The following is a 25,161-nucleotide window of genomic DNA, read 5'->3' on the forward strand; positions in this document are numbered from 1 at the left end:
GAAATTAGTTCAAATAGAAAAAGAAAATTCCTTACAATTCCCTTCATGGTTAGTTTAGTTAGATTAAAATCGAATGTGAAATAGTTCAATCATTTCAATCAAGAATGGAAATCAAACATATCTTAGGAACGGATAATATTACAGATTCAGAGAAAAAAATTGTAATAAAAATTGAAAGAACTTCTGTCAAGCAGTATAAAATATATGAGTTTGAAGGAATTTAATTAGTAACTTGAATGCTAAAGGCCATATTTCAAATATTTTGATTTATCTTGAAATTTAAAATATGGATAGGACCTTTGAAAGTAAACTTAACGAACGAAGTTTTTTTGTGGCAAGATATCTTGGAAAATGTGTGAACGGCTAGAATTTTTCTTCAAATGTCTATTAGGCTGGTTCGCCCAAACGGAAATTGAACATGGAAAGTTCTTATAAATGAGAACAAATTATTAAATAAACCGTATAACAAGCTCATCAATCAATAGTTAAGACAACTAACTTCGTAATTAGTGGCATCCTAGGTGTCGTAAACTATTTTCTATACGTGAAATTAGTAGCTGACGGGTGGATAGCACAGCAGTTTCAATTTCTGTCCTTGAAATACTTTGTATTACCTGTATTATTCTTTCAATCATATAATGTCTTGTCTCAATTAAAAATATAAGCAAGTTAGGTCTGGAAATTAAAGTGGTCAAATTAATAACTTCCATGTTCTAAGCACCTATCTGGATCTGAACAAAATGTCAAGACGAATGGTTGAGGGTATGTCTTTTATGATTTTTTGAAAAGTGTAGATATCTTTCTCCTTTAACTGTCTTATTGGAAATCAGTGATCCATTTATTTGTCCACCTATCTAAGTTGCTAATTGTTAAATTTGTTACATGTTTGTGTAATGATTTGTTCTTATTGTTGGTAATATTAGGTTTACATTTAGATAACGCCATCTAGAAGCTAAAATAAGATTATTATGAGAACCGTTTAAATTGCTGCAGGTGGGCCAATGTAAGAACCGATCCAAAATGAATTTTTGATTTTGGATGATTTTGAACCACCACTAATAGACATTAGAAGGAAAATTCTATGCTCAAACATTTCTTGACTTATCTGAGGACAAAAAAACATATCGAAATGCGGTTTTCGAAATTCCAATGTTAGTTTAGTTCACTTTGAAAAAAAATCACTCAACCTTTGATGCTTCCAATTGAAGTCAAAATAAATTACAGTTTCTAGATTATATAAAACAACGCTCTTTATTATTATGGTCAATTAAAATGGTTAGAATCTATATATTGTGTATTATTGGACTGAAGCTCTTTCAAACAACATCATTTTTATAGAAATGAGCTGAACATAACCGAACTTGCAGAGATTTTTTCATAATGAATTCCCCACTCTCCCCTACCTCCTAGTTTAAGAAGTGAGATGAAAAATGCTCAGAATTTGTTGAAGAATTTGCTTATTGTATATAAACTACTACTAAATACAAATATGCCCTCTAGTAGTGGGCCTAAAATTCTAAAAATAAATTTCACGTGTATCCCGGGGCAACTTTTGTTAATATAATCCGATCTTGAGATATGTTTGCTTTATCTGTTGAACTTCCTCAAGGCAGTATATACAACATGTTTTCGTATCCTTGGACAGTTTTTTTTATTCAAATTATGAGTTTTCTCATCTGTGATGTACAATGTTATTCTCTAATTTCTATGCAAGAAATCCTTAATACTCTATCTGAGATAATGTTATAGCACTTTGGTACTGAATTGTTGATCCTAATTATTATTCACCTTTAGTAGTCGCTAACAATAACCAAAATTATCACTCCAAAGCAAGAACGTCGCATATATAATATGTACTTGTTGTTGCTACATAAACAGACATACAAATCTAGTCTCGGGCAATTCCTGTAAGGCATCACTGAATTTTTACTTTTATGTGTATATATATATACAGGGTGCATCGGGACCTCTTTTCTGAGTTATAGGCCTTTTAAGTTGGGGATAGGGACAACCAGTACAATCTAAAGATAGCGAAAATGATTTTTTTAATCGCTTTTTCAATAAAAAAGGAAAATTACATAAAGGAAACAATTAAATGTAGAAAAATTTAGTGGGCTAGTCCACAACTTATCAAATAAAAACCGAAAAAACTATAATAACCTTGTACTACTGATGCTTGCATATTTTCTGGTTACGTAATGACAGTATCCTTTCAACAAATGTCCTTGATTTGGATTCTATCATCTCTGCAAGAACAAAATACTGAATATAGAGTATCATTTCTATATACTTGCTATTCTAAGCTTATAAACACACTCAAAATAAATAATTGAATCAATATAAAACATTATTCGGTAAAAATAGATTATCAACTTTAGTTGATCATCAATTTACAATGCTAAAAAATTATTCACACGAATATTATTGACAAACTGGACTCTTTGTGTGAGATTTTCAGAAATTCACAGCATTGCGTCACCGTAGTGCCTCTGCGACTTCTCGTTTCATTGCACCAAATTTTCCAAATCATTAACTTTGGTTTATAAACATTGTGTATTTCCATACGGTTTGTATTGTTTTACCGAATACAAATAATGTTAATCGATATCTCTGTCAACATTACCTTGTTTAGGTACTTGATTGAGAGTGCTGCATCAATTTAAATCTCTATATTGTTGATTAAACTGATACAAATTTCAATAAACATTATAGCATTCACTACGTCGAGTGGTAACTAGTATAGCAATAGCAGGATATTGCTCTTTTTTGAATAAATATCGAATGTGAGTATAAATTTTTGATTCAAACTATCAAACTCTTTCAGATAAAAAGTAGAAATAATTAATCTACTTATATATAAAAATGAAATTTCAGGTCTATTTTGATAGTTCTTCAACAGATATCGATGGTTTTGGTTTATATGAGGGTATGAGAACAAAAAATACGTAAAAATCGTTTGTTTCAATTCAATTATTTGCACTTTACTCTATTAAACAATTGTTAGTTACTATAATCAAATATTTGATATAACTGAATCAGCACCCAGTCGGCTAACTTTCCTAATTTTTGTTTGTAAATGTTGCATTAAATGACGAAATTTGAAAATACGAAGTTTGTTTGAAATTTTCTTTCCAATTCTTCATGTGTAGTTATTTCCTTTTCTAGGCGAAATACTAAAATTTGCTAAAGCTGCCACAACGTCCTGCATAATGGACAGTTGCCATAACTTCCTAAAATACTAAATTTTCTTCAGGCTGCTTTTTCTTCATGACCTGCATTGATCTAGATCCAAAACACCTTTTAAGTGATCTGGCTACTATTAACAATAAAGATCTTGAATAGGACGAAAAAATGATCAAACTATGTGGTACTACCTCAAATAAGCTCTAAGACAAGGAAAATATCACCTTATTGGTACTTTAGCAGTTATCAACATGACTGAGATTTGAGCCAGAAGAAGATATAAGAAATTATGAACGAAACCACCGGGAGACGATTCCAAAAACTGAATACATACTTCACTGCCCAGCTAACGATAGGCTACGGTTAACAGTAAAAGCATCAAAAGAGAAAAGATCATGTTTTTAATGATCAGATTATCAGTAAATATTATCAGGACTCTCAATAAATGCAATATTCAATTTTGCTAAAGCTCCCACAAGGTCCTTTACCTAATGAGCAGTTTCCAAAACACCAAAATTTCCTTCAGGATATTTTTTCCTGCAATAATCTAGATCTAAAACGTTATTTTTTGAATATTTCAGCGGCTACTAAATGTCCAGAAGGACAAATCTATGATGAAGAATGACCACGAAAAGATATCGCCAACAATACCAACACGTTCGAGTTGAATTTTTTGATTCTTTTGAAATACATTTCTGAATTCATCCTCAGCCTTTCTAACAATTCTTATTATACGTCTTTTCACTCCCGTTAAAAGTAATCATATGGATTCCAAACCTGTAGCTCCTTGTCAATGAAACTATTAAGTTTTGATTTTCGGTCTATATGTTGTTTCTTATAATATTTAGATGTCGATGTTCTTGATTTTCGAACTACTTTCTGTTCCTTTGGAATGTTGTTTACAAATTTTTTGTCTATTTTGAATTTTCTGTCCATTTTTGCAAACTAACTCCCAGTTTTCCTTCAGCCAGTATAATTGAAGCTTTTGTCTTCTTTATTGGCATTTTTTCATTTTTTATCCGATGCTGACTCTATTTTTCTCATCACACCGACAGATATCGTTAATTGTGTGTCTGGCTAAGTTTATACTTATGAAGAAATGAATTAATAAATGAATTTTCTTTTTAGATTTTCCATACTTTGAACTAAAATTCTAGTAGAGACAAAGTTCATTCCAATAATTTTTGGTACAAAGTGAACAAACTCGAGGCCTAACTGAATATCATTTTGCATAATTATCAACAGTTTTCAAGAAGTATATTTTGAGCAACTATCTACTACTTTTGTTGCCAGATATTTTTCATCGGGAGCTTCGTTTATGGTATTATTTTGAGATGTTTTGGCGTACAAGTTCTAGCCACATATTTCTTTAATTGAAGATTTTATAATAAATAACGATGATTATGAAGTTTAAACAGAATTGGTTATGTTAGATTGATGAGATAACGAATCTACTATCGAATCAAGAGAGATATTAACCTACAATGTGATAAAATAAGAATTATCAAAACTAAGGGCGTTAAATATTTACGGTGAGATTGTAACAAAAAAGTTTAGAATTAATCATAATTAGTAACAAACGGATATTGATGTTTATATTCAAATATAATGCTAAGGAATAAAAAATCAGAATTCTCATCGTGGTTTATTCTATCATACTTGAAGAAGTCTTTAATTGATTAACCATTAGTAGTATATCCATTTATTTTCAGCAATTCAATAAACGATTTTCAATGACGTTCCGATAGGATTGTACTCGATAAATTAACAGAAAAATAACTCGAAAATGATAGCAAGAAATGAAGTTTTAGTCAGTATTAGAGACAGATATTTGAAATTCCATTGATGGTGAATGATATTCCCATCCTATTGCATTTCCTCTTCCACTTCCTCTTGAATTCCTACACAAAGTAGATCTTGAATAGCGTTGGCGAGATATGACATTCTCGTTTTTAGCCTTTTATAAAATTTTATAATCCATTAGATGAATTCCGGTTTGCTCTAATATTCGTTATACAATGTTCGTATGTACTTCAGCACCTTTCAAAGGAACAGGCTACTATTAAACATTATCAGGATTTCGAATAGGAGGGAAAAAGGAACAAACTGCATTGAATTACCTCAAAGATGCTCTTAACCAAACAAAATACATTCTTCCGATACCTTAGAGATTATCAACTTCACTGAGATTGTGACCAGAGAAAGATACAAAAAACTATGGACTTCACCACCAGGAGAAGATTCCATGATGGGTTAAAATAGGCTACAATCAACAGTAAAAGCATCTAAAAGAATAATCAAACATTCTAAATGATCTAGCTATTATAAAAAAATATCAGGATCTCGAATGGGAAGAAAAAAGGACTGAACTGCCTGGTAATATCTCAAAGAAATCTCCAAACCAAAGAAAATTATATTTATATTATTAGCAATTTTGAGCATCTCTACGATTCAGACAAGAAAATGATATAAGAAATTATGAACGAAACCGCCAGGAGAAGATTCCAAGAGCTGAAGATATACTTCAACGCCTACATAATAGACTACGATAGGCTACAGTCAAAAGTTCCAGCATAGAAAAAATACCTTTTAAATCATCTGGCTACTGATAAAAATTATCAGCATCTCGAATAGGAAGAAAAAAGGATGAAACTGCATGGTACTACTTCGGAGGAGCTCCGAACCAAGCTATATATGAGCCTTTTGATACATTAGCAATTATCAGTTCCACTAGGAAAAAGACCAAAGGAAGATGAATAGGAGAAGATTCCAAGTACTGAAGACTCACTTCAAAACCCAACTGATGGACTACGATGGGCTACAATCAAAAATGAAAGCATCAAAAAGAAAAAAAGATTTCTTAAATTAACTAGCTAATATTAAAAATGATCAGGACCAGACTACATGATACTACCACAAAAAATCTCTAAGCTGAGAAAAATATCAACCAAACGATTATCAACTTCAATGAGATTCGGACCAGTAGAAGATACAAAAAATTATTGACGACACCCCAATGAGAAGATTCCATATCTCAACACCTAGCTAATGATCTGGAATCCGTGTTTTCATTGATTGATCATTTTCTGCATCTGACACCAATAGACATTTGTGATATAGGTAGCTGTTCGTATTTGAAAGAGAAAGTACAGAAAAATGTTCACTGTGAGGTAATCCTGCAGCTGTTTTTAGCTGTAATTTTGGTATATTTCAGAGAATATATTAACAAGAAAAAAATCAGTATGAGAAACATATATTTTCAATTCCATTGATGGTACATGCTATAAAATAACTTTCATATATTATAAAATTATTAATATTGGAATAAATTGAAATGAACTCTTGTTGTTGAAGTTTGCACTATATTGAAAATTTAGACATCAGAACGGTGTGCGCAAGATTGATGCCGCGTTTGCTCACAATGAAACAAAAACTACACCGTGAAGATGTTTCCATCGAGTATTTGCATAGAAATAAAGCTGAATTTTTGCGCCGTTTTATAATCATGAATGAAACGTAGGGAGAACTGGCTCCAGAGAAGGCAAAGACCGTTCCATCTGCAGGAAAAGTCGTCGCGTCGGTTTTTTGAGATGTGCATGGGATAATTTTCATTGAATATCAAGGACGATTATTATGCGAACTTTTTGCAATGTTTTAGCGAATAAATCAAGCAAAAATAGCCGCATTTTCCTAAGAAAAGAGTGTTCTTTCATCAAGACAATACACCACCTGACACATACGTCAATCCAGTGGCCAAATCTAATGAATTAATGTTCGAATTGCTACCTCATGCACTATTTTCACCAGATTTAGCCTTCTTAGATTATTTTCTGTTTCCAGTTTTAAAAAGATGGCTCGAAGGTCAAGGATTTTCGAACAAAGAAGAAGTAGTGTCGGCAGTTAATGGATATTTTGAAGAGCTTGACGATGCTTATTATAAAAAAAATGCCATCTTCGTATTGTAAATATAATACGTTTGCAAAAATCTTAACAAGCTTCACACAAAGCTCCAACTTGCTGCTTCGATTACTTTCATTAAACCAGAACCCGAACGTCTACAGAGTCAACTTGTATTGAAAATTCTCCAAGGTTATTTTATGCTTTCCAAGGTTATTATACACGAATGTGGCTTCACAGACACCATATAGCCCTGATATGGCTACTTACGACGGTTTTTTGTTCGCTAAGCCGAAGGTGGGGAGTCGAAGATTTAACAGGAGAATGAAATTAAAAATATTGATTACGAACATTTTGAGTTTTATACTAGCAAGCTCCAGTAAGACGTTCTGAAAATTATATGGAAATTAAGGGATAATATATTGAGAATTCATCAATTTTGTTTTATTTATGACCTTTGCATGTTAGGCTAACAACTCATAGACCGCAGTACGACTATTTCAATTTGTAAGAAAATTAAAAATTCATTAACTGAAATAAAATAATTTTATAACAATCAATGAATTCTAGAAAATATTTTAGACAATAGACTTGTAGCATAATAAAATGGTTCAGTAGACATATCCAGTACTAATTATATATTTTCATAAAGTGGAATCTGACCCCTTCATTTACCTAGTAAATCCTTCTCTGTAGGTCCCCACCACAACCTGAATTCGATAAAAATATTGTAAGTAGCGACAAACGGTGTGGTTTCCTGAGATCTAACCATGAAAGCATCGGTTCGGTTGATCTTCGGTGGGGTTCTATTGTTTACATCGACGATTTTGTTGGGTTTTGTTGCTTTTCAGGGACTAGTAGAATTGGCAGTTAAAGATGTGAGTTGAAATTGAATAGTTCCTTACTATATTTTTTAATTAAAAATTAAGTTATTGGTATTAGGTTTCAAATCATCAGCTTTTATTTATTTCAATGATACTAATCACGCACTAGAACTAGTCCTTTTTCATTCAAAACGCTAAATTTCGTAGAGAAAAAATAGCAACCATCTGCGTGGCTTTTCTGTCAGCAGTTTTGCGATGATATAACGTACACATAATGAAAATAACTTTGAAACATCTTCCACACCATCCGAAGCAGAATGAAATGAGGTTAACTTACAATCTTTATAAATACATATTACTGTCACTTAAATGTCACAAGAATAGAGCTCAGAGTCTTATTATATGATTAGGTAATTGATATCAAGTAACAATCAGTTTTATCTTTTTTGATTCTATTTTTTGTTCTCAGTATTCTGTTTTTTTTTATAATTTCCATTTGCATCTCCTACTACTTCTGTATTATTAGGTATATTCTCTGCACTACTTATTTCTCTTCTAACATATTCAGTTTTCTGTTACTTCCATAGTACACTCATCATCTGAACATTGGAAATTTACAATTTTTTTTTTTTAACTCATATTCGATTTGGATCAAATATTTCCAAATTCACTCTATTGTACTTTCTCTCTAATATATTCTCCCTAATTATATCATCGTCCACCTCCTGGTATTCCTGGCTACGTCATAGGTAGCAGACAATTTTTCGAAATTATCTACACTTCCCTTGGTATGATTATATCGGGTTTACATTTTTTTTTTGAATATTATATCATATCATCATCATGTAAACTGGATATAAGTTTGATATTTTTATATTGTTTTGGTATTTGAGACACAATATTGATGTCTTTTTGAAATCCAAATATTGTAAAAAATTCAGGGAGAGCTTTGGTGGTGGAAAATTCAGAAAGCAATTTTTTTATTGTTCCTGCAAATGTTATTTTGTGCTCGCTAACAAACTTTTTCACCAATTCAACACTGGTAAACCAATTATCGCACGTAAGATTACGATTATTCGCATATATAGGTTCTATTATCCTCGATACTATATTTTGTGGGTTATCAGGTCTTTCATATGGACTCTCAGGCTGCTTTCCAACATATACCTCCAGATTAGAATCGACTAGGGCAAATATGTTTATTCCGTATCTGTTATGCTTACTTGGAAATCACATCGTGAGACATAACTAATTAAAAGCCTTCAATCTGAAGCTCGTTTCTTTGCCATAGCTCTTTTGTATTAAGTAGTTCACTTTTAGGAGTCTCCGCTAAATATAATAGACCTTGAAATACTTTTATTTCACATAGGTTCATGAGTTTTCCTCTTCTCTCATTTTCACAACCTTGAATTAATCTAGAAATGTACAGATTTGTGTTTTCCCCTACAATGCTAAGCATTTCATCGGTTAAAAATACGCACCAACATTCTATAGCTGTTTTGGCGTTTTTCCCACAGTTCCTATTGCCTGGTAATCGAACGATGATATTCTCCTTTCGAGTTCTTACTGTTTTGATTGGACAATGTTGTTTCCATCGCGTGGTTCCATATTTACCAAAGAAAGTAGGGATTTTCGGTAATTTTGCGAGAGTTATATTGTCATAACCGCTATCATTGCACTCTTGCTCTGATTCCCTATCGGTACCTCTAAGTCTTCTTCAAAAGCCGACTCCTCTTCTTCGTCATTCGGCTCCGAGATTGGCTCTTCCTCTGAACCAGCTTCAGCCCACAATTTATGGAGTTTCTCCCGCTCTTACTCATAATTAGACATTGCTGATAAACAAAATAACTATTATTTGATTATGATATAAAATAAATACAATTTACCGTAACTTATCGTGAAAAAATCCGAACGTCGGGTCTGAGAAACTTAAGGCCCCGCCACCAAGGTTAAGCACAATCTGTTCGTCTTGATATTCGTTGTTCTTTTGCTTAATATTTTCTCTAGTAACACTATATAATTTTCTGGACATATGGAGCTATGGAGAATATGATGTTGTATTCGATATGCTTGTAAACTCATTATAATTGTCGACTTCATTTTTGGAAAATTCTACTAAGCATAATGTTGTTTCTTTGCAACGACACGCGATCTCGACGGCGCGTTTTTTGTAAGCCATCCATTATAGTTTGCCACAATCTTGCTGATCAATTAAGAAATATTCCCAATCGTTGTCACAACTTTTTCCTTATTATCGATAGTATCTGCTCGCTTCATATTGAAAGGCCAAATTTTAGGTGTTAGAATTTCACAAATGCTGCCAAACGCTTTTTGCAATTTTATTGTATTCAGAAGCATTAAAGATCCAATTGCTTTCTTCATTTCTTTACAGTTATTCCAAAGTGATTTTAAAATGTTTCTAGACTTTATGACAAATTTTAAAAGCTGTTTACTATCGCAACACATTGTGTAGTTAGATAATTATTTTAAATTTTGTTTCATTTACTGAAAAATGAGATTTTGACTTATATTATACACTAACTGAAGTCATAGGAATAACAAAGGTAGTAGAAATTAATTTGCTTTAGAGTTGTATTCACTAGAACTAAAAAATAATTGGGATAGTAGACGTCAATAAAAAACTAACAAAGGATTTCAAATTGATCATAATCCATTCAATTTTGGACAAAATCGGTTTTATTATAGTATATTTGTTTTAAAATTATTCTATTAAATAATTGAATTATCTACGAGGGCTGCTACTTAAGTTTTGAAGTGAATATGTCAAATTTGACATAGCCATCATAAACGTACTCAGAATGTATTGTCATGGAAGTGCTATTTGAATTGTTCACATATACTTAAAACTCTCATCTTAGATACAAAATGGAATTAAACCGCGAACATTTTCTTACGATTTTTTTTACGATTTTCGACGTGGATATAATCAACAGCAATTTGCCGATCTTTAGAAAAAAAGCTCGTGTCGAATGTTGCGAAGAAAGAGATGAAGAAACCATTACGACTCTAACACATCAGCTCAAACAAAAACTATTTCGAAAATTGATGGGGCGTTCGCCGTACAGTTATTGTTTGGCACCCAATTTTTTCTTCTTAATCCCGCGAATCAGAAATAAACTTCGAGGTCAACGTTTTTCCACACTGGAAGAAGTGGTTGATGCCTTTAAATCACATGTTTTCAAAGTACCCCAATCGGAATGGAAAAAAATTATTCGACAATTGGTTCAAACTTATGCAAAAGTGTATTAATCTCTATGGAGACTACTTTGAAAAACAATAAAGTCATATCTAATTATGAATATTTGTTTTTATTTGTCTGTCTCAGAACCTATGTAGCATCCCTCGTAACTGTTGGGAATCTGGAAATTTTTGTCCTTAGTTTCTTTAAATAAATATATTTACCACCATAACATGTTCCAAATATCTTTTCATATTTTAGAGAAATAAATGAAATATTTTATATACTAATTTGAAGCAAATTCTGCTTAATTAGTTCCTAGATTGAAAAAAGAAGATACGAGAACTTTGCTTGCGTAAACAAAATTATAATTAAGTTCAAGGTAGTTTCTATTTTATTGTAATTGATTTTTTAGTTAAACATATGAAAAAATTAAATTTTATGTACCAGGCGGTTAATTTCTAACGGAACGGGGATCAAAGTTGAATACCTTTGAATATACACAACTTTGTATTTCAAATAGCGTCAAAATAAATTATTCGTTTATAACGATTACATAATTTCGTTGATTCTAAATTCTTCTAACTCTTTACTGGACTAAACAAAACTGTGAAGTAATTCGCAAGGTGTTTGTAATTCTAACTCTTAATCCAGTATTCTCTTTAATTGCTATCTACATCAACTAATAAATAAAATAAACAGAAAAAACATGTAAGAATAGTCAGCAAGTAACTAAAGAGGAAAAAATTGGTGGTTGCAGAACACGAAGATATAGTTAAAATTAAAAATAGAAATAGAAGAATTAAAGCCTATTTGAACTAAGAAAGTTACTATAAACGAAAAGACAAGTTGAAACATTAGTTAAAGATGGAAAACAGAAGTCATGACGAGAATTTATAAAGAAAAAATAGTTCGTCGAAACTGATGAAAACACAAAAAAAACAGTGATAATAATAGTTCACTGATGAACATGAAATATGCTAAAATATATATAATATAAGGTGATATTATGAAAAAATGGAGAAAATATCCAAGAATAGATGGGAACGGTATAAAGGAGGCCTGAAACAAACTGATTAGGGATCAAGTAAAAGTAACAGACACCGAAACAATAAAAGATGAAAAAAGTTCAGAAGAAGTAAAACAGACAATACAGAAATTCATTATAAATAAGTACATTTATAATAAAAGTAACTGAAATGGGAATAACGAGTAAATTAGAAATCAAAATATACGCATGAGAAGTATCGAAAGATTGGCACGTAGGAATAATTATATTGATATAGAAAGAAGGAGACACAAGAAACTAGAAGAATTATGAAGAAGATATATTACGAGAATAATAGAATCAGCAAGAGAAGACATAGAAGATTCCCAACAAGGAATCAGAACAAATAGAGTTTCAAAATATTCAACAATTAAATTGATTCCAGCTTCTGAGGATGCTAATCTTTCATTTTGACAAAACAAGTGAACACGGTTCGAAAAAATAAAACGAAAATGTTTCATTTCGACTGAACACGTGTTACAATGAGAATTACAAGTTATTGTTCGTAGGCAACCGCCCCAGATCAACTACTCATCCACTATATTATGTCAAATGTCAATGCTGTTCTGGGATTGGCTCGACGCTATAGCCCCTATTCTTACCTACCGTCAAATCTATAAACGCATTAGTTGTTTTCATGAACCAATAGAGGACGCTACGATTCATTTTCCCATCTCGCGCTAGCGATTTTCCATAACCTGTTCCACTTCACGAGCCGTAGGTTGAATAGTAGTCTCTGATTGGTCAACGCGTGTCACGCGTGCTTTCTTCCCCTCACCGCGTCAAATTTAGCTTTATTATCAAAGTGGCCAATTGTCACGTAGCGATATAATAATGACTAGCCAATGTGATAAATAATAAAGTTAAGATAGTAATTGATCACTTGGTCCATATACTGGATGTCTCGCTTGAATCTCAGTTAATTCTAAAGCTGTGTCGTTCGCTCATTAACTGTATCTTTCATTTGAATTCGTAAAAATTCCTTCCACTGCTGCTTTCAACTTGTGTTTCTAATAATGTCTTGACAATACAAGAATTTCATATTTATCGCTCTCCACATTATTCATTATAGAAACTTACTTCGTAGGCAATAAATAGGGAGATGAAATGATGAAGAGAATGGGAAGCAATTTTATTTTTCATAGAATTAGATACTGATCTTAACAAGCTACGACATCTTGACATTAAGACGTAGGAATGATCACATATGAAAATCCGCATTACCTGCATGAGAGACTTACTATGTTATACAAAATCTCCAAGCTCCAATTTAATTTTTAATTATAATTTAATTTAATTTATTGTTTTAGCAAACAGCGTTACGAAAAAACAATGAAATTAGAGGTATTTATTTGAAAATACCTTTTCCTCTCAACTTCAAAATATTTCTCTTCAATGTGACTAATCCCATGGACGTACAAAATGGCGCAATACCAATCCTAGATCAAGTTGGACCTTATTACTACGAGTGAGTATTTTCTTAGTTTTCGTTATTCATCATGTGACATGCGTAAGGATTTTTTTGTTTTCTGCGTCTTCTTAGTTTATTACAGGTATACACTCAACAGCAAAAGAACCGGACACTTCATATTTTTCTTAGTAATAGCTAATTTTCATCAAAGTGTTTGTTTTGGTGGGTATTCTAGTTATCTCTCTATCAGAGAATGCAGGGTCTAAGTCCATTTAAACAATCCCAAGATAAGTAACAATTAGATGAAACTCAGATTTGATTTATTTGTCTTTAAATCCATGTACCTCGAACCTTTTCTAAAGTTTAAATAGTTTTTCGCACTTTTGAACATCTTTAATTTATTAACCAAAACTTTTCTGTGATTAAGGAACATGTTTTTTTCTATTTTGGTCCAGAATTTTAGTTCAGAATAATGGTTCTTTCAAATGTTGACATATCCCGAACTGATTCCTTGGCCAGAGAAGGCCGGAGCTTACATTGCCAAATCACTTGAGGTAGCGAAGTCTATCATTCACGATGCACTTCCGGAAGACCAGTAGCTACTATAGGAGGGCCGGCAATGGTTGACCAGTGGCAACAACGACAGAGAAAGGCGATTATTTGCCAATCAGCATTCTCATCAAATCTGGAGCAATGAGGAAATGTTTTATTCACGGATGAGTTTCGATTTGGTTTACACCACTCAGACTATCGAGACACAGTGTGGAGACGACCAGGGGAGCGATTTGCTCAATGTATCATTCGTGAATCACTTCGGAACTGATTTTTATGAATAATGAGGCTCTAACTGCTCGGAGATACATCGAGAAAGTCCTCCCAGATCCTATGATCCTATTTGCTCCATTTATTGGTGAGTAGGGGAATGCTCGTCCACATACCGCCAGAATTTAGAGCAAGTCGGAATCATAGTTCTGAACTGGCCTGCACGATCTTCCGATATGAATCTCATAGAGTATTTGTGGAAAAAATTAGTGAGTCGAGTTAGATGTCGTCATCTTCCTCCTAGTGACTTGAATTAGCTCCAAATTGCTCTTCGAAAAGAATGGGATGCTATGCCGGTGGACTACGTCCAAAATTTAATTTCTTCGATGTCTGACAGAACCCTTACATAAACTGTTAGAAAACCTGATGAAAATGAAGAATTGCGTTTTTCTGAAAATGAGTTAATTTATCATTTTTTCTTTATTTTCTATATATACAATAAAAAATATTCACTTCTGGCAAATTTTGTTTAAATAACCTATAAACTAACCAATTCTTACCATAAATTAATTGGATTGATATATTTAACAAATCCAAGTGTACGGTTTTTTATTGCTCTTGATACAATGTTAATATCTTACTCATTATTACTTATTATTGAATGTATTTGTCATTTTTGCTGAATACTTTTTGGCCTTGAAAGTGATGGAATTTTTTATCAGATCAGAGCTGGGTATTGATAAGTGAATGTCCAAATTTTTTGTTCTAGTAGGGTGACACACAAAATCTAAACTAAAAAGAGCCGGGAGAGTTAAAATTTTTCATTTTTTAAAATAGGATTGAGCAAGGTCGGTGGTTTCAGACGTAACTCCAGCCATATAGGAGTGAAAATATATTTATTGTACAAAAATCTACAAATGAAATAATTTTCTACATAGCTTCGGAAATTGTCTAAGCACTTACTATAGCGTAGCATCATCGTTGAATTGTTGACCACCAAAGAAAGATTTCAGGTGTAAGAAAATTAAATACGCTCTAGCTAAAACACTATAGGACTTTTTTATCACGTTTGCAGTGTGAGGTGGAGCATAATCATTTTTTGCTGTTATCAACATTAACATCAACTCAAAAGCTAAAACGAATGAAAACAAATTGTTGACATTTTCCAAGTTACCTCATCAAAATATTCTGAAATCATCAGTTGTATTTTGGACTATCTCCATTTTTTCGTGTATTTCTGCAAGTTTTTGTTTATTTATAATATCGTTCTCAATAGGTTGATAATTATGGAAATTCAACTAGTAATTATATCAAAATTCATTATTATTAACCTTGATATAATCCTATATATTAAATTTCCATATTATGACCTTCATTACAAGTTTAATTGAAAATTGAAGACACATAAACATACCAATCAATTTTTGTAATAATGCCTCATTAAATATATTGACATATCATTTATTTTATCAAAATTATTGATTAAGTTCTGGATCTTCTTTGTATAAAAATTGTTTATTTCTAAATTAAGTCATTTATATAAAAAAAGTTGAAGCCTAGCTCTCAAAGTAATGACGAAGAAATCTGAACATACTTTCGACAAACTTTTTGTTCATTTAATATACAAATTTCCAACTACAACTATCCAAATCTTTTTTATCTGGTCACCCCATATGTTTCTTCAATAAATTATCATTTTTCTTATCATTACTTGAATAAAATGATAGTAATGCCATTAACAAGTTGTATTCGTGATAAAGTAAAAAGAATCAACATGAATATTTTATATCAATATCTACTTTATTATGTATTTTTTGCTCATAATACCAAAATACTATTAGAAAATATTTACTCAAACATTGTCTTTGGATCATGATAAAAGACATTATATACAGATCGTCCCAATTTTATATCACTTATGTATAATAGTCAAACAAGTGAAAAAAGTGAAATTGCTAGTTGGACCCGTTGCTTGCTTTTATATGATTCGCTTTGACATTTTCTATACTTTTGTTCAAAACCAAAAACATATTTAATTTAAGGTGAGTACTAATTATTTAATAATTTTGCCTCTAAATGTACTAATATCTGTACATTGTTATTTTCTTCAAGATGAAATGTGTATTGTGAGACATCTATCCTCACCCTTCTTCCACGTTTTTTATATCTGCTTTATCTCCAAGAAGTGTTATGGAGGATCTCCCGAAGCAGTATCCTGTGGAGGATAATTCTCCAAATGCAGAATTTTTAGCAACGTCTCTGCAAAGAAAACGTTCATGTGAAATATACTTTTTGACTGTGGCACATCTATAATTAATATTGACCTTACTACTTCTTTGTCTTCAATATTAAATTTTTGAGATTTTCTCAGAACATTTCTAATGTAATAGCGACTTTGTCGTTTAAAGAAATTAAATAACGTGTTCTTGGAGATGGCTGGATGCGATGGAAGTATCTGGACGACTAGAAGGAGCTATTCGAATCACATATGACAAGGTAAAGGCAAAATACAAATATCAGGAATGAAAACAGGATTCTATGGAACTTGGTATCATCCTATATGAACAAAATTGCTTTACTTAAACTTATCCCACACAATGAGATCATTATTGGCTTGTTGAGACATTTTCTGGTCTCGTCAGTACATAATACCCCTACCCTTTACTAAGTTGAAATGTAAATTAAGTCATGCTTGTTGAGGACCTAGTGAGAATGATCAGCAAATTGTAGGTTTGTGTTTTTTTTATGAAAATCTTCATATTGGCGTGTAACGACTGATAGAACACTTTTCAATTCCTAGAGTTGCTGCACGAATTGAATAGCATTGTCTTTTCGATTTATGTAAGAGTCAGCTTGGTGATTAGTTGTCTTGTTCGAGCTATTGATACTGGTCGTAGTTCTCCTTTAAAATATTTAAGCCACTGTCTATTTCTCTCTCTCTATCCCTCTCTCGATAGTTTCATATTCTGGTTGAAAGTTTTTGAGGTCGATCAGTACGAATATCAATAGAGCATAATTAGTTATAACCCTATAAACAATTGAGGTTATGAATGATTCAAAAACATTACTTTTAAAATTAGCTGAAGCAAAATCATTCGAATATAACTAAGAATCTTAGAAAAAATAGTCGATATAGCAAAATTGGTTATGATTCTATGGAAAATTGAGGTTATTAATGATTCAGAAACATAACTCTAAAAATTCGCTAAAGCAAAATACTTCGAATACAATTTTATAAAAAACTAGAAATCATAGAAACAAACATGTAATTTGAAACAATAATATTATTTTTTCAATGGAATTTGTTGTTACAGTGAATATAAAGAAAAAATTAACGTTGTTGATAATGATGCTCAAGATACTTTACAGTACGATTCTTACGATACTTATATCTTCAATAAAACCTTGTCAGGTAAACTATCAGATGAAGATTATGTAACTATTATACATCCTCTTCTTGTGGTAAGTAATTTTTTCTTTCATGGAATTCATTAAAATCAATTTTTTCGAAACAATGATGAGATATACACTTTTATATTTTCCCAGTGAATGCATGAAAATTTATTCAAATTCTTAAACGATGGACAGAAAAACTTTATGGGAATTTATGAGTTGAAAATCTCTTCATTGGTTATAATATTCTGCTTATCGGTGACTATTTCGTTTTAGATTTCATAAATTCTAAGAAAATAAATCTTATGGAGTGAAATGGTTCACTGTACTAGAATATTTCACTATTTTCTTCTTTTTGATCCGTTGAATTTCAAATATTTCATTTAAAAATTTAAATTTTTGACAATTTGTATACGGGTCAAAGCAGATATTAGTAGATTCTATCATAATTTTTCTGTGATATGAATGACTATAAAAAGCGGAAACCTACAATTTATCAATTGAAATACATGATAAGAACGAAAAACGTTAACTTACTCCAATTTTTAACTAATTGTAAATGTAAAGACTTGAACTGGTAATAATATTTGAAAATGAAACTCAAATTTGATTTATCAAGTGAAAAAACCGCCTCAGTCAAAAAAATATTTGATAAGGGATGAAAGTAGATTCAAGAATTAAGGCATAAATTTGATAAATGCTTGGTAATAATTGTTGTCAAAATTCTAGTAGAAGAAGTATTATTAATCAGAATATTTGAAGATCAACAAGGATCTAAATATATTAGATTTGCAGGAAAAGTATTATTGATCCTCCAAGAAATAAAAATTTTATAGTTTGATAGTATAGCATCCAGTTACTAATTTTACCCATGAAGTGATGACAACCCTATTGCTGCTAAAAAGGCAATTCTTTCAATGTCACTCATGGAAAATCACCAATGAGAGATTTCCTTTTTCAGGAAAAGATCAATTTTTGATATATTTTGAGACACGTAACAACACTGCTTCTCAAAACTCTGTCATTTGATAAAATTCAAGGAAGGTAGTCCGTAATATCGACCCGTTAGACCACTTTCTCGGGAGGTAAATTTGTATCAACGACCTTTATGTCTCATAAGAAAACATCTCTTTTGCTGTTTGTTTCGCATTAGACGCACTAGATATACAAGAACCCAAAAATAACACAAATAGTTAGACCACAAAGAACAAGATGGTTACCACAAATTTCAAGATTGCCACAGCAGAAAATTGTGAGAATGTTGCTGGAGAGAAGGAGAGCCAACAAGAAGAGGACGCTCAAATGAAAAACGGCTACAAGAAGTCAAGCGGGATATAGATAAGGTTAAAAGGATCGAGTGGAGAAGAGACCGAGGGATGTAAAAAAGATTGAAGCCAATACTTTTATCTATGATAATGAAATCAACTGCACTGCAATAGCATTTTATAAAAGTATATTTGGAAAATAATTTTATTTTGCTTCATCCTTTTTTATATGTAACTAAATTTGCTTAACATAACCATAACCAATTATTATTAAATGTAGTTCTTTGTACTAATGTCGATTCATTTTTAGAAAAATGTCTCTGAATTATTAAGTTTAAGTACCTCTGATTACTTCGAAAAGACATTTACTTCGTTTATTGAAAAAATTGAGGTCGGCAATATATAAATGGATTATCGTCTATTCTATTTACTTAAAAAAATATTCTTCACTTCATATAAATATTGGATGAAAAAATAAACCATTAAGAGTAATAGGGATAATTAGTCGAAGAAACTAAGCACAAAAAGGGCAAAACCTATGAATTTCTGAGCAGTAAAACGGACCAAGATGCAACAAATTTGACTTGGGAAAGCCACAGGAAAATTTGTGAACAAAAATTATGAATGAGAATTGCATTTTGAAATATGAAATATATATGAAATCACTGATTTAAAGGATAAAAAATTTATAAATAGAAATGAGTTTAATTTTACAATTTTACATTTTAAAATGACAGAGAAGATCTACGAGATACCTGGTGCCCAGTGCGGCTGAGGTCTACGTCAACTACTGGAGTTTCGTGTAAATTCGTTATATACATACTGGAGGTTTTTGAGATCGCTGAATATGAATATCACGGGCAATGCAATGACCTGCGGGGTACCTTGATTCCGGGGTTGATGGTTTATATGTCGACTCCGGGAGCCCCAACGAAATTCATTATGAGGAATTCTTCCTAAAATTTTGAAAACTTCATTTGGTGTCGTGGTTTTTCTACAAAATTTCTACCTTAACAGTTTAGATTAACGAGAGGCACGAAAGAATAGACGTAACATTTTGAGCTGATACTTCAGTACTATAGATTTCTTCAATCAATTTTTATCGTTCTTTGAACATAAGAGTCTCCGGTTTTTCGAAATTTTTTTTGCAGCATTCATCCTCTTAGTTCCTGCGTGCTTCTTCAAGTCGTCTATTTATCTCATTTGTTGTACTCCTCTACTCCTTTTGTTCTCCCATGGTCCCCAATTTATGATTATTTTGTTCTATTTTTAGTCTGCTATTATAACAGGTGAATTTCCATTCAATCTTCTCTAGCGTCTTTTACTTTTGTCCTGTTTTTGATCCAATTTTCCCTTAATCTCTCTTAGTTTATCCATATTTGGGATGCATATGCTAGGACTGGAAGAACACAATGGTTGTTGGCATCGATTTAAGTTTATAAGGGTATCTTTCATCTTTTGGTATCGCTCTTTAATCAGATTAATCAAGTTCTAGCTTTATTCAATAATAACAAATCATGTCAATGCTTTTCTATTTCAATTGTCCTTTGGGAGATAAATGACCGATACAGATATTTTTCATGAAAAAATTAATCAAAAACAAAGAAATACGTCTAGTAACAATTAATCGAAGAAGGTTGAGTTTGAAATAAATTTATAAAGCAAATTTGTTGTGTTTCCACATTTTCTAGAACCTCATACCGCAATTCGACTGAAAGATTATTTTCATCTGCTTTTTTCTCTCTACGTAAATATTTTTTATAGGGTTTAGTGAATACAGTCACTGCCGTCTCACCGGCATTGTTATCAATCGTCAATCAAGCGATACCCCACATTTTTAAGGAGCCAAAGTCAATTTACCTGACAGATAAAGTGAAGAATATCGTTTTCGATGGTATGGAACTTAATTGTCAAGGAGGTAATTTCGCGTCTAAAGCCATTTGTACACAACTTAAGACCCAAATTCCTGGTATTAAGGAATCTGGAACTCAAAAGAATATTTTGTTGTACTCTCTACTCGGAAACGTGAGTATAAAAGTTAATTCTATGAAGATTTATTAGATGAAAATTCATTTTAAAAGATTATGAATTGCTTTACATAAGTATGTGTGCATTAGGGATGATTGTAGGTTATTTTTCGAGAATATTATCATATAATGGATAAAATTAATTATTGTATTATGAAAAAAATTACTAAAGTGGTCTATCGTTATTAAACTAGCTCCTAGAGGAATGGATTTTAAGATTAAAATTGAAAGAAGCTTTTCGCAGCTTTTATTTTCTAATTAATGAGAAATTCATGACTTGATATATATGATGAATGAATGATGAAGAAAATTGATGTTCAAATCGCTGTAATATATCTTGAAAAGATGAGAAGACGTTTAAACTTCTGTTAAACGTTGAAGGAACTGGAAAAAACCTTAGAAACTAGCTTAAATTTTGGTACAAAGTACGAGGTTATATTTTGAGATTTGACAATATTGATGTGATTGCTGTGATCGAGTCACCGTGATATGCTGGTTTTCCGAAACAGAAAGAACTTTGTGAAGGTCGTAAAAAATCGGGTGCTATACCAAAAAATATTAATGCTGTGCGTAAACTGATTTAGGCATAGTTCAGCATTAGTTCCACTCCGCATACATTCAATATATCATGAATATTTGATAATGTCTCAAAAATCTCGTGGTACAAAGAAATGCTAAGAAAACATTCGATCCCGGTGCTTCAAAAGACATCTATGAGATCGGGACAGGGGACAAATCATGGATCTATTCATATGAAACCAAAAATAAACAACAATCCACTGTATGGGTCTTTTATGACGAGCCAAAGCGCTCGAAGCTGTTTTTTCGGAATAACTGGATATGTCACCGATCCATTACTACAGAATTTGCTTGCCAATGGGAGCAATGACTCCTTCTCATTCCTGCAGATCAAAAATAAATTGCGTGGTGATCGTTTTTTTACACCTGAAGAATTGTTAATTGTTAATATCTTAATGACTTATTAATATCTTTTAACACTACAAAATCGTTTTCTTCATCGTCTATCCATCAGGATTTTCTTCCTTTTCCACCTTTTTGTTCTACAAACTGTGACAAGAAAGAACTTTTTTACTGGGTATAAATCGTAAATGTGCCACCTAGTTTAATTTTCCAATTTGAATGGTGTCATAATCTGTATGGTTTGAATATAATTTAGTATTGAATTTTATGGAAAGACGTTGCACTCTGTATATTTCTAATCGACTCATACTACAACATTGTTATCCGAATAATTATTTTTAATCGTCATCCTCAACTGATTCACTCACACTTTTAAACAGTTTATATTCACAATAAGTTATCTTCAAAGTGAGTTGAAAATAAAGTTTCCAAATTTTACGAAACAATAAACTAGAAAGCTTCCTTCAAGCATTCATTCAAAGTTGGTCTATTCAGTACATTCTGGCGCTGGCCATATATCTTAAACCTTCCTGAAGAGCTAGTACGTGACATGAATCAATTTTTGTAGCCCATAAAGTCGGTGTAACTATTTTTTAAACATTATACCCGATTGAAGAATTGATTCATTGTAATTATTTTAGAGAAATGCTACTATTGTGGATACGATAAAAATCATGAGAGGTATAAAAAATAACAAAGATCTTGGAAGAGTATTAGAAGTGAACGGCAAAAGTAAATTAGATATCTGGGGAAGTGAGGAATGTAATAGATTCAAAGGAACAGATGGGTGGATAATACCACCATTATTGAAACCAGAAGAAGGTATCCATACATATTCACCCCAAATGTGCAAGTACTATAAATTACGCTTCAAAGATTACATTTTATTTTAATGATATTTTTGTAGAAATGTCGTTCTTGATTATATCAAAGACGACGTCATTAAAGGAATTAAAGTACGGAGGTACGAAGGGAATTTAGGTGATCAACAAACAGTAGAAGCAGACAAATGTTATTGTCCTTCACCAAAACCATGTTCAAAAAAAGGTTTATTCGATTTGAGTAAATGCATTGGGGCACCAATTATAGTTAGCCTGCCGCATTTTTTGTACGCAGATGAATCACTATTGAAGCAAGTGGAAGGATTGAAACCCGTTAAGGAAGATCATGTCATGACAGTTAGTATTGAACCTGTAAGTACTTTCAATTTATTTTCATATTTCTTCTACAATAATTCATATATTCTTCCAGCTTCACTTTTTAACCCGATTATATAAAAGTAGCTGAAACAATTATCATTAACTACATTTACGAAGTATGTAGTTTTTGTTGGAGAGATAAGACTAAATATCAATTTTAAATAGGTTTTCTACACATAATATCGAGTTTCATGGGAAGTGGACGTTATTGGGTGTACAATATCTTGAGATCCCAATTTAAATCCGGAACTTTTCAGGATACCTCACGTAGTGTTGATTCATTGCACGACTATTCTACAAATAAAGAAAACATAAATATTACATGAACTGTTTAGAGCTAACTCTTGAATCTCCACATATCTGCTACTCTTAGCCGTTTTAGTTTATTTTATCATATAATTACATAGGAGACCAAGAAGTTTCGTGTTGAATATCCCACATCAGATTTTAAGTTATAAATCATTTATGACATTGAGTCTGTCAATAATCAAAATACTTGGTGGATTCTTGTCATGACATTGGAACTACAAAATATATACATCTTCTGTTATGTTTCATTTACTCAACCAACGACTTTCTAAAATGCTTTTTCCGGTAAAAATCTAGTTCTTTCGAAGAGTTTTCATATTGTACTTGGATTCGTTTCATGGTAACCCTTATCATCACTGATCATGACAAGAACTTTTTCTACTGTCGAAAATTCTTTTCCAAAGAAGAATTCATATACATTCTCCAGCAGTTTTTCTTTCAAAGGATTTTCTTGTTGATATTTTGGTATTGGGTTACAAAAATTGTGCAGACCACAGTTAGTTATTCTATTTATGTTTCAGCTGACTAGTGCTCCATTAAATGTGAGAATAAGGATACAGATGAACTTGAACATAGAACCCAATCAAAAAATTAGTATTATGAATAATTTGACCACTGCACTACATCCAATATTTTGGTTGGAAGATGTGAGTTTCAAATATATACAATATTTCGCTTTTATTGTCGTTTCTTCACTTTATCTTCATTTTTGCAGAGTTTAGATTTAGAAGGACCACTTTTTAAGAAAATATCGAGCATTTTCGTTATCCTTGGAATAGCTCATATCCTAAAATGGGTCATCCTAGTCATATCTTTTGGAGTTTCTGGCTTTGGATTTTATCTTTATTTTAAAAACAGGAAATCTATTAAAATTACACCGATTCACCAGCGACCGGAAACGGAAGAAGAAGCGTTTCGTAGAAGTACAAACGAACTTTTATCACAAATTAAAAAAGTAGAGAAAAGCGGCCATACTAATAATATTATGAGCGGACACGAATTTGATAGATATAATTAATTAATAAACACATAAAGATATTTCGTGCTACATTTGGAGTGTTTGTTGTATCCTAATATACGATGTTTGATTGAATAATAAGATTAATAGAATCTTATAGTGATACTTTATAATACTGCTTCTAATTCCACAATTATTTGTGATATCCTGGAGCAGTGGTCAGCAAAGTGTGCCCTTCTGTCTTATAACAAAGTACGTTGGTTATCCAGTGGAAACGTCTTAATATGTTTTACGAAAATAACAGCATTTCTCGTTGAGATGGATGTTCACTGTCCAAAACTCAGTGGATCCAAAACCTTTAATTTAATGGTAGACGTTACGTCTCGTCTAAATCATCTTAACTATAAACTACAAGGGAAAAGAAACTTGATTTATTCGATGTTAAGAGAAGTGATAACATTCGTAGAAACATTATCCACTTTTGCTCAAAATTTTGAAAAAGAAACATTGTTTTACTCTCCGAACTTACTGAAGCATCGCAAAGAACATTTTAAAACTATTATTTTGAACATTGGGAAAGCATTTTTCAACAGGTTTCAAAAATATAAAAACAGAGCAACTTCAGCATTTGTCAATAATCCGAGTTGAAATTTCATTTTTTTGAAATTAACATTGGTACTTTTAAAATACAATTGCTGGATTTAAAAAACAAGGAGATATGGCGCTCTAAATACGAACGTGTGTTGAATTGGAAATATTGGAGAA

General features: G+C 31.7%; 1 protein-coding gene across 1 annotated transcript; it reads left to right on the plus strand.

Moving 5' to 3' along the window:
• Positions 1-7,826: 7,826 nt before the first annotated feature.
• Positions 7,827-24,488, plus strand: LOC130897174 (sensory neuron membrane protein 1-like). The gene is made up of 8 exons (XM_057805896.1): positions 7,827-7,958; positions 13,462-13,619; positions 17,639-17,786; positions 20,747-21,007; positions 22,572-22,783; positions 22,838-23,123; positions 23,960-24,085; positions 24,154-24,488. Exons 1-8 carry the CDS (start codon positions 7,851-7,853, stop codon positions 24,454-24,456), a joined length of 1,602 nt encoding a protein of 533 aa, XP_057661879.1. The 5' UTR covers positions 7,827-7,850; the 3' UTR covers positions 24,457-24,488.
• The last annotated feature ends 673 nt before the right edge of the window (positions 24,489-25,161 follow it).

This window comes from Diorhabda carinulata, chromosome 8 (genome assembly GCF_026250575.1).
Source record: "Diorhabda carinulata isolate Delta chromosome 8, icDioCari1.1, whole genome shotgun sequence".
Taxonomy (NCBI): domain Eukaryota; kingdom Metazoa; phylum Arthropoda; class Insecta; order Coleoptera; family Chrysomelidae; genus Diorhabda; species Diorhabda carinulata.